The sequence below is a fragment of the Tauraco erythrolophus genome, chromosome 8, assembly GCF_009769465.1.
Source record: "Tauraco erythrolophus isolate bTauEry1 chromosome 8, bTauEry1.pri, whole genome shotgun sequence".
Lineage (NCBI taxonomy): Eukaryota > Metazoa > Chordata > Aves > Musophagiformes > Musophagidae > Tauraco > Tauraco erythrolophus.
Genome location: NC_141472.1, coordinates 26,123,619 through 26,143,571, shown reverse-complemented (window position 1 = coordinate 26,143,571; position 19,953 = coordinate 26,123,619). Strand labels below are relative to the sequence as shown.

General features: G+C 38.4%; 1 protein-coding gene across 2 annotated transcripts in view; it reads right to left on the bottom strand.

The window, feature by feature from the left end:
• The window catches only part of RBMS1 (RNA binding motif single stranded interacting protein 1), a 96,487-nt gene that overhangs the window by 41,988 nt on the left and 34,546 nt on the right, over positions 1 to 19,953 (bottom strand). For both annotated transcript variants that reach the window (XM_086616186.1, XM_086616187.1), the window contains exon 3: positions 55 to 113. In XM_086616186.1, coding sequence (XP_086472312.1) covers positions 55 to 113 — 59 coding nt within the window. The remainder of the gene's footprint in view (positions 1 to 54; positions 114 to 19,953) is intronic.

The window sequence follows — 19,953 nt, the reverse complement described above, 5'->3', positions numbered from 1 at the left end:
ATAGAATCAATTCGGACTTTTAGCTGAATGTAATATAAAGGCAAACATACATACCTTTGCATTTGTTTGTTGTCTTATCCAAAATAGCCTTCGTGGAAACAATTTTCCCATACCTAAAATGTATCATACATATGTAAGGAAAATGAGAAAAAACAAAAAATACCCAATTCACATTATCTTATATTCTAATACCCTTTGTTTTTAACAAAATAGAATAATATATAGACTATATAATTATATAATGAAAACTCATACATACATAGAAGTGACAAAAAAAGATCTACAATTTCAAGTATGATCTTGTTCTACTCTCTCTATGTTCTCAGTGGCACAGCAAAATCACAAAACTAGCCAGAGAAAAAGTGCTCTTTACAGAAAAGAATGCAACACAGTTAAAATCCTGGTACATCTAAGAAACCATGTATTAGACATAAGCTTGGACTCTCTCAGTATATACACCAGATAAAGCAGACAAACTGCCTTGTCAGTGCTAGGCTTGCTAACTAACATGGTACAACCAAAAAAAAAGAAACAAAAAGAAAAAAAAAAAGGAGAAATACTTAGCTATCTCTTCCCCACACAATGAAAAAGACTAAAAACTCTGTTCTGAAAGGTGACAAGCACAAGTCAGATTTATGAAAGCTGATCAGCAAAGGTGGTAAAGAATTTTCTGGTTTTAAAATGGAAAATTGAAGTGTAAACAATTTCAACTAAAACCAAAAGATTCTTTCAGGAAAGTCTCCATTTTCTTTTTTTTTTTTTTTTAAAAAAAAAAACAAACAACAAAAGATGAACAAACAAAAAAAAACACAAACAAAAAAACACAAACAAAAAAACCCAAAACACTCATTGCCTCCTCCTCAGCTTCTCAATACAGACCAAAGGTAAGCACCCAGAGATCTAGGAGCAATTAAGCCTGGGAAACAGGCGGACATCAATCCCAGCTATAGGAACGATCACTGCCTCTGAAGTGCTCTGCAAAGTTTATCAGATTAGTTTTTTGCATTAAATTTAGAGTGGAATTTGTTGCTGCTAGTGAAAACCTGCAATTTTTCTTGGAAGTCAAATCCCAGTTTCACTTTTAAAGAAACCAACTGCAAACGGAGCACAGGTTTCCCAAGTCCCTTACAGCAACCTCCACTGTTCACTTGTCAACAGTGCATCTCATACAAGAGAGAAAGGATGCAACATGAGCTTGTTTTCACATGAGAATATAATGTAACTTATAACTTATAAACTCATATAACTTATAAAGCCATTTTTTATCATTGTACAAGAACCCAAAACGAACTGAAAAATTATAAGAAATGTTATCAGCATAAGAAAGTGTAATTTGGGGAAGAATGAAGTTTTGCCAGTTCGCATGCTAAATATAACTTCAACAGAGCAAATATCATTTCAAAAAGGTATTATTTCAAAAGACAACTAACTCAATCTCTGCAGTAGCTGTATTTGTCTTAAAAGATCTTCAAAATACATACAAAGCTTAACAAATAAAGTTAAGTTTACTTAGTTAAGAGTACTGAAATAACTGTTCACTTACAAAGTGATACCTGCTCAAGGGTGAAGCCTATTTACAAAGTACTTTCACCCTAAAGAACATTTAAATACATGTTTCAGTATAGTTACCACTTTTATGACCAGTTTCTAGCATCTTCTGTTTATTCAATGAGTTACTGTATATGGCTTCAAACAGTTGCAAGGGCATAAACCTGGGACACTAGCTACTAGGTGCTGGCTTCCTTGTTGTATCTGGAACTGTGAGCATCTACACTGATATAAAATAGAACTATCCATCTATAGCCTCAAAATGTACAAGGAAAATCAGAGCATACCTAAATATATTATGCTAGAAGCTGTAATAGAGCAACAGAAATTATGCCTAATAGTTGCAGCAGGTACTTCCTTATTAGTGCCACTATTTTCCAAACGTATCTTTCCATTTAGAAAGCCCTATACCTCGTAAGTCAAAACTTCTGATACTTTCTTCATAATTTTTCAGAGTGGAGGGTAAATGTATATGTTATAAATGATAGAGGCAAACTGTTCAGAGACAGTGCTCTTCAAGATCCACTAAACTCTTGTGTCCCAAGTCGCTTGCACCCAGCACCGTATTTGATGGCCAGCATTCTCCATGCTCCATCAGCTTCCCTAAGCTTCTTAAAGTTAAGAGCTACAGAACCACTTGTAGGGAAGGATACCTGAAGGACAATATTGTCCACCTGAAGGACAATATTGTCCCTGTTACTGTTTCAGTTCTTGAAAGCGTAGAAAGTGGTGGTAGTGAAAAACTCCAGCATGGGTACCTGTGTCAACAAAGTAGCTGCAACCCTCAGCCAGACTGGTCATAGTAGGGGGAGTCAGGGGTGGCTATCCACTGCGCTGGCCCACCACTGACACACACTAGCCCATAAACATGTGTCTGCATGTCTGTTCTTTACAACTGCTTCATGGACCATCTTCCGATGTGCAAGACGACTAGTATTTAATTCACTGTCCTACATAGCACAGCTCCTGCAAAGAACCAGCTGCCACGGAAGACTCTCAAGAAGTTTCAGCAGTACGAGTCTAGGAATGATTCTGAGAACCAGTATAACAATAGCAGCTATCACCAGAGTTTCTCCTACGATTTTCCTTGTGAATACTCCTCCCAAGTGCCAGCCCTACACTCACGCCATGAAGCACAGAAATGCAGTTCACCCCACCTCAGCCTGGACAGAGGGATCCATCCCTCCTTGCTCCCATCACGTGGTCTGATACCAGGCGAAATCACTCCTTGCAGTTCCTCATAAGTGCTTCCTTCAAATGATGACCATCATGAAAATCTACTTCCTTCCTCCTGATTTCTGCAGCCCTAATACTGCTGATAACACAGGCTCCTGTGTTCAACTGCCCGTTTGTTAGGTGCAACTGCAATCGAGACCCACCAGAAATCAATGAGAAATCAAAGTCATGGTGCAAACTAATGTGTATTGTCTGCTTACAAAATGGAATATAGCAAGCAAGAGAAAGCTTATATTCCAAAGATGTTTACGGTGTTAGGACTTGCCTGAAGATCATCATTCCTCTCAAAGCTGACACACATCTAGTCATCTTAAGCACCCTGCTGAGGCTACTCTTCTGCTCCAAAGCCTAACTGCATGCTTGGTGAGACTTGCTACCTAAGGCAGAGCACATCTCGTGTTTGGCAGAAACCACTTCTACAATGATTGGCGAATTGCTCATTCCCTCAACTCTGAATTTAAAAAAAAAAAAAAAAAAAAAAATTGTTTAAGTGCTAATCTTGAGAAATAACTGCTTCTCTGGCTGGTGATAAGCAACTAGGTATTCCTGATTAAGTAGGTTATTATTTTTCTCCCCAAACCAACATCAAATGCACGTTCAGCAGCAATAAAGAAGGTGAGGTTTGGAGTGGGTTTGGTTTGTTTTGGTTTTTTTTTGAGTTTTAGGGGATTTTTTTGAGTGCTATTAACACATTCTCTTTTTAGTCTGAAGTATCTTTGGAGATGGAAAGATGCTTTGCATCTCTTTTCTATACAGCACTTGTACCAATGTCCTCTAATGTATTAAGGAAGAGAGGGTTTGTGTAAGAGGTAGGTAAGGAATTGCAGGGTGCATTGGTTATGGGATTAAAAGGGGTAGGTTCAGTAACAGTCTGTGTACCAGTGTATGAGGTATCGTTAATAGTACAGAACAACAATAAAAACGTGTATTTGGATATGAGATAAAGAAGAAACTCGTTCAAAAGCCAAGTTGGGAAGATAAGCAGTACTGCAACTTGCTAGGATGATGCTTACCACTGCCCACTACACGCTTTGTGCAGAAACTAAAGGTTAATCCCACCTACTCAGCTGCTGTAAGAAGATCTACTGCCAGGCAACATGAATGTCAAAACACAGCACTATACCTTTGTCTTAGATACTTTTGAAGTGGAAGGCTTGAAGTAGAGCATCAACATACACTTTTAAAAAAATCACATTGTTCAGCAACACAGTCAAATCCAGTACAAATAATCACACTGACAGATTTATTACAAATAGCCAGGAATACTTTCAACATTGAAAACATCTCTGAAGCCTAATTTTCATGACCTCTGTGATGATGAAAGAAAAGGGTCCTTAGAAAACTAAGTACATGGATCAAACCGAAGTAGTGTTTATTTTTCTCCCTTTGTACATCTGCTAGTATAACGAACATACTGGCAAATGTGAGGGCGATAAGATGCCATCATGAGCAAGACAAAGAATGGGGAATGAAGTAGCTTGAAGTTTCTGCCATAAGTGCTGGTTTGAGTGTTGAAAGAACTTATCTGTGTGTGCATTAGGGGAGGTACAATAAGAACAGGCAGTGAGAGGCTTGATAGGGGTTGTCTGGAATGAATTGTTCAAATCTTCGTCCACAATAGCTTAACATAATATACCTCATACCACCAAGCCCATAGTGCTTCCCTTTGTAGTGCTTTCAAGCTATCTTCCAGCTTGTGCTGTGAAGGGTTTCTCTACCACCTGACGTTGAAGGACCTCTGCTACCATGCAAAGTCCTTGCCTTTTAGAGCTGCTTAGGTCCTCCATCTGGAACTATCCAGAACTTTGTATGCTCCCTCTTCAGATAAGTCCAGTCCAGCTGTAACGAGAGCATTCCTAAAGATCCTGCTGTTTTCCCTTGCATTACTGCAGTGCTGTCAGAACTCCTCTGCTATGCAGAAACAGTGCTGCATATCTTCTGTGTTTATTCTAGATTAATTTTTACATCTTAGCATCTTATCACCGCCCTTCATGGAATGCTCTTTGTTTCTAAGAGCCAGAATCACATGGTAAAACCAGGCACGGATTTCATAACATAGAAGTGGCTCTGAGAACATGAACTCACTATCAGGTGGAGTTGTGAAAGGAAAGAGAACTTGGCTGAAAATAAAAATTTTGGTAGGGAGCCAATATTCTCACCAAGTGACCCAAAGACAAGAGGGATCACAAGCAACAGGCAGATCCAGCAAGGAGGCTCATGTGAGAAGGCATGATCAGTTAATTCTAAAACATATTGCAGTAGCTGAATGGATCCACATCAAAATAAACCTTACTTTAGACTAAGGTAAATAACTAGAAAAAAAAATGGATAAAGCAAATACTTTCAAAGCAATTCCTGTATATTAATTGTAACACCTAAAAGAACAAGCAGGTGGGGATGCTTAGTCTGTAAATCAGTTTTAAAAAAGGAATACAAAAATAACCTTCTTCTTCAAACATGGTCTTATTCAGTGTGCAACATGGTCAGTGGGAACCTTGCACGTGCTCTAAATGCAGTGAATTCCTGCTTCAAAGGGAATAATATTATCCTTCAGTATGACCCTAAATAAATGCACCTAACAAACATTGACTTCTGAAAATCAGTGATGTGCAACTTTTAAGACAGCATCCTCACCTCCCCAAACACAGTGTATTCTACTTTGAACAGTACGACTCAAAACATAGACTGTGGTGGGGACACGTAAATCGCAATTGTAGAGTGTGTGGAAGCCCAACTTGTTCATGTCAACTGAGGAGGAGGCACCTGAGCAGTCCATGGGAAGGCCTCACCTCTGCTGCAGTTCTCAGCTTCTCTATACTACCTGGTGCAAAAAGAGCAAAGAAAATTCCCTGTAACTGTGGAAAAGAGTCAAGGGAGTTGTCAGCAAGAGCTGACTTGGTACAGTTGGCTCTCATACCTCTCCACTCTTCCAGCGTTCAGGGCATTTGTAAGCCAACAGCACAGCCAAGGGAACATAATCAGCCCCAGAAATCTCTCCTGTTGGATCCCAAAACTACCTGAGCAGTACAGGAGGTTTTTATCTGGCTCCCATACCTCCCTCCCTCTGCTGCATCTTGGGAAAGTGGCGTACTGAACCTTAAGCTCTTGCTCCCTTTTAAGCTTAGATAAACACAGGGAGTTTTTCCAGGTATCAAATTTTTAATTTCCCAGTAAGGGAAATTTCAGAAAATAATTATCAATACAACACTGCTAGTCCTTGTGATAGCCTACTCTAATCCTGCTATTTTATTATGGGTAAATGTTCCCTTACGAAAACTTGATAAAGAAATTTATTCAATCCAGCAGAATACTGACTTTGGAGAACAGAATCAAACCATATGGTTTCCATTTTTAAATTCTTCTTCACCACATCTATGCCCTAGTGTAGAAGGAGACATTGCTAAGAACATTTTGTCCATACTTTGTTTTCTGTTGTTGGAAGACATACTGTTCTTTGAGAAACTTCAGAATCACTCGGTTTACGGCCCTTATGAATCTAAAGATTTGCTACCAGAACATAACGAGTACGTACCAGCAAAAGCTGGACCAATCATTTTTAATGCATAATTAAATATTATATTAAAAGTTGCAGTTAAATTTTTCATATTTTTATTTGCACAGTTAATGGATATGCATAATCTAGCTTAGTACAAGTTGTGTTTCAAAACTGTTACAGATTTGGCTAATGTGCTTAGTTCAGCAAAATCTCCTACGCTAGCTTCAGATATTCAAGCACTGGGTTAATCAACGAAGCCAGATGTGTTCTGTTTCAGGCATTGCATCATATTTTTCACTATGTGCAAAACAGGACTTCCTTATGAACCTAAATTAAAATTAGAGCACCGATTTGATGACATTCTGTCAAACAGTCATATGGTTTTGACACAAAGCTAGTTCCTTCCTTATTTCTTAACTGTCCCTTTGACTCTCTGGTACCTCAGAGAGAAAGATGGTAGCTTAAAAATATCCAAATATTCAAGTAGTCCTCATTTTTTATTATTTTACTTAGGAGATAAATAATACCTCTAAATAAATTAGAATTTATTTTTCTAAAAGCCAGCTACTGAGGAGGGGCCTCATTAATGTTTATAAATATGTAAAGGGTGACTGTAATGAGGATGGAGCCAGGTTCTTCTCACTGGCATCCAATGATAGGACAAGGGGAAATGGATATAAGCTGGAACATAGGAGGTTCCACTTAAACATGAGGAAGAACTTCTTCCCAGAAAGGGTGACAGAACACTGGAACAGGCTGCCCAGAGAGGTTGTGGGGTCTCCTTCTCTGGAGATGTTCAAAACCTGCCTGGACGCGTTCTTGTGTGATCTGATCTAGGTGGTCCTGCTCAGGTAGGGGGATTGGACTAGATGATCCTTTGAGGTCCCTTCCAATCCCTAACATTCTGTGATTCTGTGTTCTGATTGTCTTTACGAAATTACTAAAATTACATTTCGTCCATTTGTACATCCAAGTTAGGATCTGTGTACTGAAACCCCCCCCCGCATACCCACTAAAAAACCCCAATCCCACAAATCTTTGGCTTTACTGACAATTCAACAGTCTTACATGCTGCTGCAAATTCTTCACAAGATCATTTCAGTTTTGCATATTTGTGTTTTCAGTAAGAATAAGCGGATAAAAGCATGTACCATCATCATTACTGATGCAGTTACCAATACTATCACAAACTAGAATTACTTTGGTACAAATGACCTTTTCTCCAGGCTAAGGTTACAATTCCAGATTTCACTGAGAAGTAATCAAAAGTAGCAAAACCAGATGCAAAATCAGCTACACTATCAGTCATCCATCTTTAGAAGAGCAGAGGCTCAGCATAATGGACATACACAATTTGGTGAAGTATGAACAAATCCTTCTCAGTCTCTTGTACAGTATTAATTTTAAACAGATAAAAAGCAGCATTGTATGAATACATATTTGGTTTATAGTGTTCAGGTTCGAACCAGGATTTTAAAACTCTAACAAATATCAAAAGTGACATGCAGGATGAAGATTTTGGAGATTATTTTTTTTTTCAGCTACACATTTTGTTTTTCTAAGAGTAGTTATTTCCTGGTTTAGTTGAGGATGAGCTGTGGGGATAGCGAAGAAATGTTTTCAGAATCAGGAAATGTTTGCTTCCTCTTGCTTTGTAGAGATGTGAATAAATCTCTATCCATTCCTTAGAAGTTGACTGAAAGTCAAGGGGAAAAAGTCCTCTTTGTATCCTACAGCTATTTTTTTCAATATTTTGCAAAGTTTTTTCAATTAGTATGCTCCTTTTTGAACAACAAATTGATCATCTTAAAAATACAACGCACTGTATAACACTTTCATTTAGCATAACTGAGGAAAATTGCTTTTTTTAGTATCTCTGGATATTTTAAATGTTTAAGACGTATTACAGCTGACACAAACGGCATTCTTAATGTGGCTTTCTAGCATGTACTAAATCAACAGATTTCCAACAAGTCCCTGCAGAGGTGTTTTCTCTGTCAATCTTAAATCAACAAATAAAGTAATGGAATGTTTATTTAGTTTTACTTTATAGGTTAAGAATGTTGCAATATGTGAAAAAAAGCAGTTATTCTTCAGTACTATGATGACACAGACATGGAGAAAGAAAATAAAACTCCACGAAGCCTCCCCACCAAAGAGCTTTTAGAGTTGAAGGGGAAGGCTCTCGTATTCTTTTCCCTGGCAGGCCTGGAGAAGAATTCAATAGGTGCTACTTCGCGAAAAACACAACAGCAGTAGAATCAAAAAAAAGTGAGATTTAAAAACCTAAGTACAAAATCTTTACATTAGGGTTTATTTGTGGGTTTTTTGTTAATTTAAAACAAAACAAAACAAACAAAAAAAAAACCCATGGCAAATTCTGGAGGATGAATCTGTAACTTCTATTCTAGGCTGTTGCTCCACTGAGGATGTGAATACAGATATTTGGCAGAACTACGATTAATAATCACCCACTCTTCAGGGTGAGATTTCTTTCAAAGCCTCGAATCTTGGTCTATCCTTGCTCAGCAGCAACATGATTTTTGCTACTAAGCACATGGTATTTAATTTCTATTTAATCTTTCATAGGCTAGCATATGCTCAACTTGATGGTAGGGGGAGACCAGAGCAACAGCTCCAGGTACTGGAAGAGAAGAGAGCAACAGCAGCAAAGGTGGCAGAGCCAACCTCTTGCCCTGCACAGGAGATCGTCTTTCCTATTTCATAGACTTCTAAAGATTCTCATCATCTGAATTCTTATGAAAGCCAGGATACCATCATGCTGGTCCCAAATTTGTTGATTACATCTCTGTTTCAACTGTAAAGACACACGATGTCACATGCTGTGAAGAAAAATGGAATTTCAAGCAACAAACTGAGAAAAAATGATCCCTTCAGTGTTCCTTGCAGCCACTGCCCCTGCAGCAACCCAGCCTAACTTCTGACAAGCTGAGGTGATTTAGCATAATCTCTGAACCATCTGCTAGGCTATCTGGCAGTTCAGTAGCCTTGTTACGTTACAGTTTATAGGTTAAGCAGGATAAATAACCTATCAGCAACACAAACGGATTTGCCTCTTTGACATACTTTAACATGCAAGTATTGTCTAAGTAAGCATAGCTTGCTTTCTCCTAAAACTGAAGAAAAAGGAAATAAAAATCATAGCAATGTATTAACCAAAGTGTCTGTTCTTTCAGAAAAGGAAATTGTTTATGTTTATCATCATCTTCACAGTTTATGAAACCAACAGCTCAGCAGAACTGAGTAAATGCTTCATAATTTATTTTTGCCTACACTTTCAAGAGATTTTTCTATTTACCCATTTGGAAACTCACATGTGAAGTATTTTAAAAGGTGTGAACTATGTAGGGTTACCTTCTGTTTCCAGACACCTATTTGCAGGGACATAAATGCTGGTCAACATTAAAAGTATTGTTTCCTGCCAACGTTCTGAGTTTAAAGACCAATGTTAGCAAAAGACCACTCTGTGTTTTTCTTATAAATTCTGTGGCATTGTTCTTTGAGAAAAATATTTTAGAGTTGGATGGAATATGAAGCAGTGTGCGTAAATTAGATTGAATGGTTTAGAAACTAATTTGCTACTATTCTACTTCTAATAAAGCATATTGTAATTTATATAAAGTATTCTTACACTGAAAGCATTATAGAAAGTTTTACCATAAGACAGTGAACTGAGGATCATTCATATGAAAACGATTTCTGCAGTTATTCATATACTCACAAACACTAAATCTCAGAATTATCATAAATTACCATAAATCAACTAACATATATTAAGACATTCACACAAGAAATTATCAGCAAATGCTACAATATTAGAAAAAAAGTCAAGATGTCTTGTCTCTCAATTCCTGCCTCACAAAGCAGGCTGCACTTTCTAACCTGTATCATTCAGCATCCAGTTTAGCAGAGCAAACTACGGGGAATCCTTATTTTACAAATAGAGATAATTGATTTAAAAGTTATTTGGAATTCTTGGGTAATCCACTTTTTAGTACTACAATCATTCTTACTCAAAAAATCATAGAATAATCTACATTTTCTGCAGGAATTTGCCTGTGCATCTACTGACAAGGCTATTCAGGTACACAGGACAGGCTTACAGTTTCCAACAGCTACAAGATGGAAGAACAAAGCCATGTTACTTTAAGAAAGCAAATGGTCTCACCCTGTTGTTCTCTTACCCCAGCACTACAAAATGGACACAAATTATGCCTGGGTTAAGAGCACAGCGCTGGGGGGAAAAAAAAAAATCTATATTTTACATACAACTGAAAGCAAAAACTGAAGTCATATTCTTTGAAAATAAATTATCATAGTTCCTGTTGACTCTCAGAAAGAATATAAAAAATATGAGAGCACAGTTACACATAGCCATAAAAGATACAGGGTTTTTTTGAAAAATCATAATTCATTTGTAAGCAAAATAATAAAGTTCCAGACAGGTTCAAATTACAAGTCTGGAATATTATTTCTACAGTCTAGCAATTTCTTTTATCCTTTTTTTTCATACTGAGAAATGATCACTAATCAAGACAATGATTTGGGAAGATGAGAAATTAAATCAGATGAATGCTAATATGTATTTATAAGCCAAGCTCATGGCAGGTCTGCAGACGTGCATGTATTGATTTACCACTGCTAGCTGTTTTAATCTGAAAGTAAGGCAGTATTTCTACACCCAACCATAAATCTTAGCAAATTTCAGCCTCACCAATTTTGTAGAGCCTACACTAACAGCTTGAAAGAATAAAACTGTGAAGACATAAGAGAGCAGTTCTTGTTATTGATAATTTATAACTTCTTTCTCTTCCCTGTGCTAAACAGTACAGATCAGCTTGGGAGCATAAATTAGTCTCTCTAGCTGAAGACCTTTTATTTTTCAATTCCTCCTCCTCCATCCAAGGAAGCCAAATTCAGTCGTTGTCAGTGTATGATGCATTGTCCTCTATTTTGGCTTTTCCTAAGCATATTTCTTTTTCTTGTGGGAGGGAATTAAGGACAAGGCAAGGGGGAAATAAAATTATTTATCAACACTGCTCAATACTTTTTTCCCTTGTTTTAGTCAGGACAGTATAAATCAAAAGGTGTTATTCTGGCTACAATCCTAGCTAGTGTGAGTCTACCTCCTAGGTGGATAGATAGACCTATTAATAAGCCTATATACTTGCAGAAGATTACCCGTTAATTTATTCTTGTCTATTAATTTCACTTCTAGTGAAGGCTGCTAAACAAGTCCTATGCCCTAAGTTTAAACAAACAAAGCCCCGATGAGTATGTTGGCAAAGTGTTGAAAACCATGAGATTGGAGATGCCAAAGTACAAGGGCACTTTCAGCCACATCCCACTTCCTAAGCCCTGACCCATCTGTCAACTCTGAACTACAAAAAATTGTCTCATATCTTGTGTAAATTACATACAAGTACATACATATATATGTACACACACACATAGATATAATGCTTGTTCTCACATTTAGCTTGTATGAAAGATGTCTGGTCATGGGAATAATGCCTGTCATTGATAACTTTTAAAAAATACGTCGGCATATTTCGTATGTTTTCCTTCTGTTTTTGTAGCATTAAGACAACACAAAGCTAACAGGATGAATCCACAACCGGGACTGCTGCTGGGTTAAAATACCTCCTACACAAAGATATTTATTTGTTCTTACCTGCATCTTGCACTAATTTAACACCCAATCTTGGAAAGTGCTGACTGCCCCTTTCTGTCTGAAGGGCAGAACAGGAAAAAAAACAATGCATTCAAATAACTTCCAGTCTCTCTGAACTGCATTTTAACAGTGTTTCTTTTACAAAATACTCATAGTAACATCCTGCTTTCAATAGCTACTCTATACTGGAATTAACACCTAATTATGAAGAAACTGTACAATTAGTATTAGAGTCTGATCTCTCTTAATTTCTGGTAACTTAGTGTCAATCATACTAGAACAGCACTAAATGGACAAATTATTCAAAATCACTGCTAAGCCTTTCAGAAGCCTTGCCCCCTTAATAGCACGGCATGTAGGCTTGATCCCTATTTGAATCTGCTTCTCCAGCCTCAAGTCCCAGCTGCGCTGAATAGCAAATGTCTCCATTTCAATAGGGAAAATCGTTGTACTAAAGTAGTTCTCTCCAGGGGTCAAAATACTTCAGAAGGGCATTTAAGTGGCTGTGTGTTATTGAGCAGAAACATCAGCTCACATATTATTGATTATAACTGCATGGCTCTGTTGAAAAGATGTCTGCAGTAGTATTAAGTGCTGGGATAGGGACAGAGGAGTGTTATGCATTAAAAAAAAAACCACTATCCATCTGTTGCCAAATTTTAGATAGATGAGCAATCACAAGCTGTAACACAAAATCTAAAGCGCAACTTTTGTGGCTGATGTGTCAGGGTCATATTCAGTGACACTTCCTCACTTTCACACTGCTTAAGATAGTCTTTTGAATATTGATTGAAGTAAGCAGGAGGCAGAGTTTGATTTCTGCAGTTCTGCAAAGAGAACGTAATAGATACTTATCTGGAAATCTGCTTTTGGTAGCTTAAATATACCATTTTCTTTAAAAACACCATTAACCTGTTCTGATTCCTTTGCAATAGCAGCTAGCCAAGTACAACTGCAGTCTTCTGGTACCACCACGCCTTCAGCCTACTCTTAGCCCTGAGCTGCAGACAGACCTGCCGTCACAGCACACTGCCCGCTACTATTGTCACACGGAACATACCCAAACGGGCTGAAACTAATGCCATCCCCCAGACTCTCATTTCCAGTGACTTTTGTATGATAACTATGTCAAGTGCCACTATGGAAGGGTAAATCCAGCACCCCAGACTGCACTTTGGCTGGTGTGCCTGAGGAGGCACTTGGATCGTTGGGCTTCACAGTGAAGAACACAGACAAGGGAGGTTAATCTCTACAAGGGAAAACCCAACCCACAAGCATCCATGCAAAGGGGTGACTCAAGACTGGGTCGACTAGGCTCAAAGAAAATTGAGGTCCTCTGGTTGGCTGTAGCAACTGCTAGCCTGGATGGCATCTACTTCAAACAGACATGGATTCAAAGTTTCTTAAAAGGAGCCGCCGTGGTGGTTTCGTGAACCCAGAGCACCAACAGCCACAGAAGGGACTATTCAAAAAACACATTCTCATACAGAGCCAAGAAAAATCAACCAACCACTACATGACAGCAGAGCTGACAGGCGAGCCCAAAGTCAGTGAAGTTAGTTCTGTATCACAACCTTTCTTGAACAGATTCAACAACATATGCCAACAAGGGAGCTTGTATGACATGGTCACAGTTTTTCTGGGCTTTACAGACCTTTTTTTATTATTGAGAGCCTGAGATGACTGTTTCCTTGCCTGCAAGAGGGCAGTAGAACAAACTTTTCTCTTAGAAGTGATAAAGTACTACATGAAAGAAGCCTTAACTTCTACTTGAGGACGAATCTCAATGCCTATGGTTCAGATTCTAAAACAGTTAATTTACTAATTTTTCCAATCAATTTATCTAAACAAGATGCTTAAACCAATCCAAATAGAAATGTTCAAATGAAAACCACTCAGAAGTAGGAAAATGTAATGGATACATCTATTGCACATAAAAGAAATGAGAATCCAAAGAGGTAAGGTCTATATCCCATGTCAGAAAGCCACTCATTGGTAAAGAGTTAAATAGTAACTAGGTCACTCTACAGTCTTTCCTGCACACCCTCAGCTCACTGCATATCGGAAATGCTGTGTGGGAAGGCCAGGGAGCTAAACTCACAGATCAAGTATGACTCAGACTGCAGTAATTTAATGATACTTTTTTTCTCTTACATTATCCTTGGGATTAAAAGAATCCACACCCTCAACATGAAACCAAATCACAGCAAAACGAAGAAACCACAAATTCACAGATCTTTGAGTCCAAAGGTATCTAGAAGCAAATTAATTATTAATGGTAAAGGACTGAGACCTTTCCTATAACATACTATATGGTCAGAACAGCAGAAGGTAAAGAATTTGAGCCCTTGTCAGATGTTCTTCTGAAAGCCCTAGTGGGGATGATCTCAGCAACAAGAATGTCAGAGAACTGCTTGCCAAAAAATAAAGGAGAGCTGTCACAGCCAAATGTTGACCTCTACCACCAGTGGAAAGCAACTTGAGAGAAATAGCCTCTCATTTCCTTTACCACTGCAGAAGCTGAACTCAAGAACTGTTAAACACCTTTGGCACAGCACGAGCAGAAGCCAAGTACAAGATCCTGAAGAAGGCAGAACACCAGCTACCCAGGTCCAATATAAATCCAGATAAATCTCTGAGGAACACTTAAAATTTCTGCAAATTCTGTCCCACTGTACAAAGAAGAAGTTTGGAAAGGAGACTAATGAGCAGAAGAAAACATTGCCTTCAGAAATACCCCTTCCTGACCACAATATAAAATTATGAAAACTTACTCTTTCCTCTGCACTTCAAGCTGCCTCCCTCACTTAAGAACTGGACAAAAAAGGCACATTAACTACCACAAAAATAAGAGCAAAGCTAAAATGCCCTAATGGCACTAAAATGTCTTCTACAACAGAGAAATAGAAACTGATTTCCTCTTTTTCATGGCAAAAATTTAACTAGTTTTGTTGTGATGACATACACAGCAGCAGATCCTTTTTCAGAAGGGTTTTTATTAGTATATCGTGAAGTACATGGCAAGCCAATTATAAAGAACTGAGCATCTGGCTTTACAGCTATATATTTAGATGTATTCTGCTCTGTTTCTAATTAAATGATCTATTTTTTTTTAATCCCATGAGATAAAGAAACTAACAGTGTTCCCAAAACCTATATCCACCATATAAACATCACTAGGGTGCCTGGTCAGTAACCAGTTACCTTTGAAAGTAAAGTCTTGCTGCTGCTCACCTTTCAGCTACAACCATGGAGGAGTTCAGATCCCTAATCTCCTCTGATTAAGTGAGCAGTTTGGACCCAAGTGAGTTCAGGTGGAGGGCTCTATCTTGAGAATACACACTGTGTCACTCGATCAACGAATTTTAAGTAACAATTAAAAGGGCAGCATCTTCAATAGAAAAGACCAAAAGAGTCACCGCACAAGTCCCATGTTCCATACTGATTTAGACCAACACAGTGTCTGCTTCAGGTCATTGCTTGAAAAAGTGCAATGTATTGGTTTAATGTAAACTTAAGTGGAAAAAAAAGTCTTTCCTGTTTTTCAAAAAGGAGTCAGACTCAAAAACTTTTCCTACCCTGGCTATCTACACGAGAACACCTTAACAACTTGTGCCTTTCTGGGATCTACTACAATCTACTTAGTAGATTCTACCAATCAGTTGTCCAAAACAGTGAGCCTGTGCTCCTTAGACTACCACCTCAATCTCAGTTTAAGTGTTAGACGGGAAAGTTGACTGGTGACAGTCAGGGCCGTTCCCTCTTCCTGGGAGGGCCGCTCTTTTCAAAATATTTAATGACATTTGCGAAACTGCGTAATTCAGAGTGAGTGTCCTAGACTTCAAAGAGAATTAACAAATACTCAACTGAATAAGCAATTAATAAAACTGGTGGAAAAAACTTCAGAATTTCTCAGGGAACAAAGTAACATGCAATTCACTTGGGAAGAACTGAAGACTGGGACAGATTATTGTATATTTTTATAATGTCATAGCTCTGAATATTTGGAAGACGTTCAAAAATAATTGATCCTAATTTACATAAGAGAGAGTATATTCATGCTGATGCCTTGGTATGACGACAGATTGTTTTCAATGGCAATCCTAGGTAACGGTCTTTCACTCCTAGGACTCTACCTCTGTACTACAACGCAGAATCCCTGTAAACTGCCACTGAGAAAAGGGAACATGGAGCAACGCTTTCCCTCTCAGTATTTGAGACCTTCAAAATACAGCAAATAGATTTTTGGCAACAAGTAAAAAGCCTAAACAATAAATTTAAAGCAAGGTCTGACACACAATAAAAACAAGTAGCTTCAAGTGTAGGAAATGTAGGGGGTTGAATACAGGATATCTGGAGGGGAAAGAAAAAAAAAAAAAGATGATGATTTACAAACGCTTCTTTTCAGATCACAGTACTACAAACAGAAACACGGGGAAGGAAATGCGTGCTGCTACGTCGGCTCCACTGGATACCCCACCATGCTGATACCCTCAGGCCCCGAAGGGAAAGAGTGTCTCTTCTCTCTGCCAAACACCTTCTCCAGAACTCAGCCAAGGCATTCAGACTTGACACGGGGGAGATCCCTGCCTTGGGATACTGCACAGCTACAGGTTGGAAAGAATGGCGGGGGTGGGGGGAGAAACAACCAACCAAAACACCAAAAGAAAGAAAAAAGAAAGACTGTGGAGTTTATCTGGCACTGTACAATTACGTAGCTGAAAAGCTCAGCCTTTTCTGCCAAACCAACCCCGAGTGGAGTGCCAACTGGTTTTAAACCCGAATACCGGCAATAGGAGCTGTGAGCTGTGGGCTCCTGCAGGAGCTCGGTGCTTTCTTGGACATGGCCTTTGCAAGCACACTGTGAACAAAGGGGAGTGAAGCTTGCCACCATCTTAGGGGCATAAGTAAGCACTGCTGTTCTACACTGGGGTTGTTAACACATCAGTTCCTTGGCGATTTTACATACACGTGAAGTAAAACTATGTACTGAGCTGTAAAATTCTGCTAGTCTCCATGCTCCGTAAGCTCTTCAGTTACTCTATCAGCAGAGTTCGCAAAACCAGAGCTTGGCTCTTTTTCTGGTGTTTAGATCATTTTATTCCTGACATTTAGGGTTTGCAAATACAAGATTTGAGATTTCTCCAGTATTTCTATTACCCTGCATGAAACATGTTTTTTTTTTCCTCCTGGTTTTAGATCTTCTATTAACGTCACACTTATTTCACGACTGCATTCACTCAGACATTAAAGCCCTTATTAATGCACCAGAATAATTGCTGATATTTTTATAGACTTGTGAAAGCTTGTTAGTGACTATGTCTAAGCCAAAAAGCAGCATTAGGATTTGAAACACTGATAATTTGTAAGGCCTTAAGTCAACAGTGATCTCCTAGGCAAAAATTCTGATCTATACTCTGTCCTTTAAATGACAGTACGTGCAACTACACAGAATAGATAAAACAAACATTTTTAAAAAGCACATATTTTGGGCTATTACATTTCAATTAAGATGGCCAAAATGATCAATTAATTAAATGTAATTATCAATACTCAAAAAATCTGTGAAATAACATAATGTTTATCTTGGAGGATTTCTCCTCTGGCAGTAAAGCAATAGATTACAAATTTTCCCTCTTTTGAGAAAATAAGAGATCAAAGTAAGTAAGAGAAGAAATAGAAATGGAACAGGAAAGATAGGAGTACAAATCAGAACATATTTCTTCCACAGAAATTGATTCTGTTAATGATTAACCCAACCCACACAGGTTATTTCAAGTGGAATATTTGTACTAGTAACAGTGTCAAAACAGATCTCAAATCAGTCTTCTCTTTTTGTGTTTTTCCTGGGTATTTTTTTGTTCTACATCCATATATCATAACATTATCAACATTCAAATTAAAATTTGACTTTTTTTTTCCCCAGGTACTGTAGATCTATTTGTAAATATTAGATATTTATATGATCAAATGTTAATACTTCTCCCAGGAGCCCTTTAGAAATTCAATTTTCTATAGGGTTGGTCTGAGTCTTGAGTACGGCACTGCTCAAGCTGAACTGAGGCAGCTATTTTTTGAATGTCAAAACAGGGTAGAATTTTCGAGTAGAAGTTGTGGGAAAGGATAAGCACTGATTTTTCTCCCTTTTTTCCTCAATTACAAGTTTCATTGGAGGTAGTAAGATCTGAATTTATATTTGCTATGGATTTTTATTATCTGGGTTGCATACAATTTGGCGATGCTACTTTCTTAACTGTAAATGCAGCTTGGCAATAACATGGGAAAAAAAAAAAGATTGAAAAGTTACAAATAAAATAACTGGTCTTATATGTCAACCTCAGACAGCTCATTTTTTTGTTTGAAGGAGTTAACATTAAAGAAATCAGAGCTAAGCAGAACTAACCTTTAGCAAACAAAGTCAAGACTTCACAAGATTTCTATGAGTTATGTGAAACCACATGAGATATCAGACAATAGATAAAAAAAATCTGTTTGCAAATACTGATTCTGCTTTCTACACCAAGTGGTATCCTGAAAAAAAGGGCAAGTTTAATGTAAGCATGCTGGGGCAGAAATCAACTTCGGCTCTAAGCTGATTCAATTCTGAACTGGTTTCCGACTGAGATGCCTGCCTAAGTGGTCTCTAACAGAAGGGACAGTTTTTGGCATCTGCATCACGGAACGCACTACAGAGCCTGGTCAGTATTCAATAACACTTTCAGTAGTCGACCAAAATTAAACAATCCCCTTCAAAATGTTCTTGAATTACTGTTTTTTCCAACAAGTAACTGTGGTGCTATCACCTCCCATCTGAGATGGTCCCTGCCATCAGGGAAGCTGGGGACCAGGACCCTGATCAAAGGCATTCCACCAGCTGCCACCGGACAGTTTTTTCCTGCGCTTCAGCAATAGGGAACAAGGGTTGCATCTCTGTACAACAAATACCTGCGGACTTGCAAACGCTCACAGATTTTACAAGCCCTACATTACCAAATCAGCTTTTTGGTTTCCAACAAGAGATCTTTGATGGCAGTAATTTTTACCAATCTGTTTTCCTAGTGCTCCTTTTACAAGCAGCTGTGACTGAAACATTCCTTCCACTCTCCTCTCCTCCCTCGCCCCCACTTCCTGAAGGAAATTCCATGGGATCACCTCTCCTCCGGCCCCACACTGCAACAAAACTCTCATCTCCTGGGGGAGATGGAGCTTGTGCAATTGCTGGGTCCCTGCATCTGCAACCGACCGCAGCGCAGACGCAGAGCTCCTCGGTGCATTTGTATTCAGATTGCTTGATTTTTAAGAGGGTGTGTTGAGGGGAACTGCTGATTACTGTTAGGCTAAATGAAATACTGAGTTCAAAAAACTTCAATCTTTGCTTAATCGCAAAATGGAAAGAGAAAAATTAAAACTGTATTTGTTTCAAATCCAAGGCATCTCAAGAGACTGTCTGCATCCAGAGGATAGGACTCTAGAAGACAACTTTTTTTATTTTTTTCTCAATTACAATTTCCCCAAAAACACATACGGCTCCCTAATGACTTTCTACAAGGCATTATTGTGCAAAAAAATACCCTGGAAATCCTCAGAGACCATTTCAGCGTGGATTTCATCTGATCATGAATGTAAAGCCATCTGAATTTTATTTCTGTCTAATTACAGCGCAAATATTGAAGGAAAGATAGAGAGTCTTCCTTCACATCATGCCAGGCTAGACACTTCATAACACGACTGCTGAAAGCAGTTGCTAAAACATAAAGGAAATCACTATTTAAACCAAACACCACATCTCCAGGCTAATGGTTATTCCCACGGCACCACACGAACCCCTTGCCGCTGACTGTGGAAGGCAAGCCCTGACAAAATGGAGCATTTTGGCCCCCCTGTCAGGCCTGCATCTCTCCAGTGCATCTGGCAAAAGTGAGGGCTAAAACCGGATACTATTTCATCCCAGCTGTAGAAATGGGATACTTATTTCTGA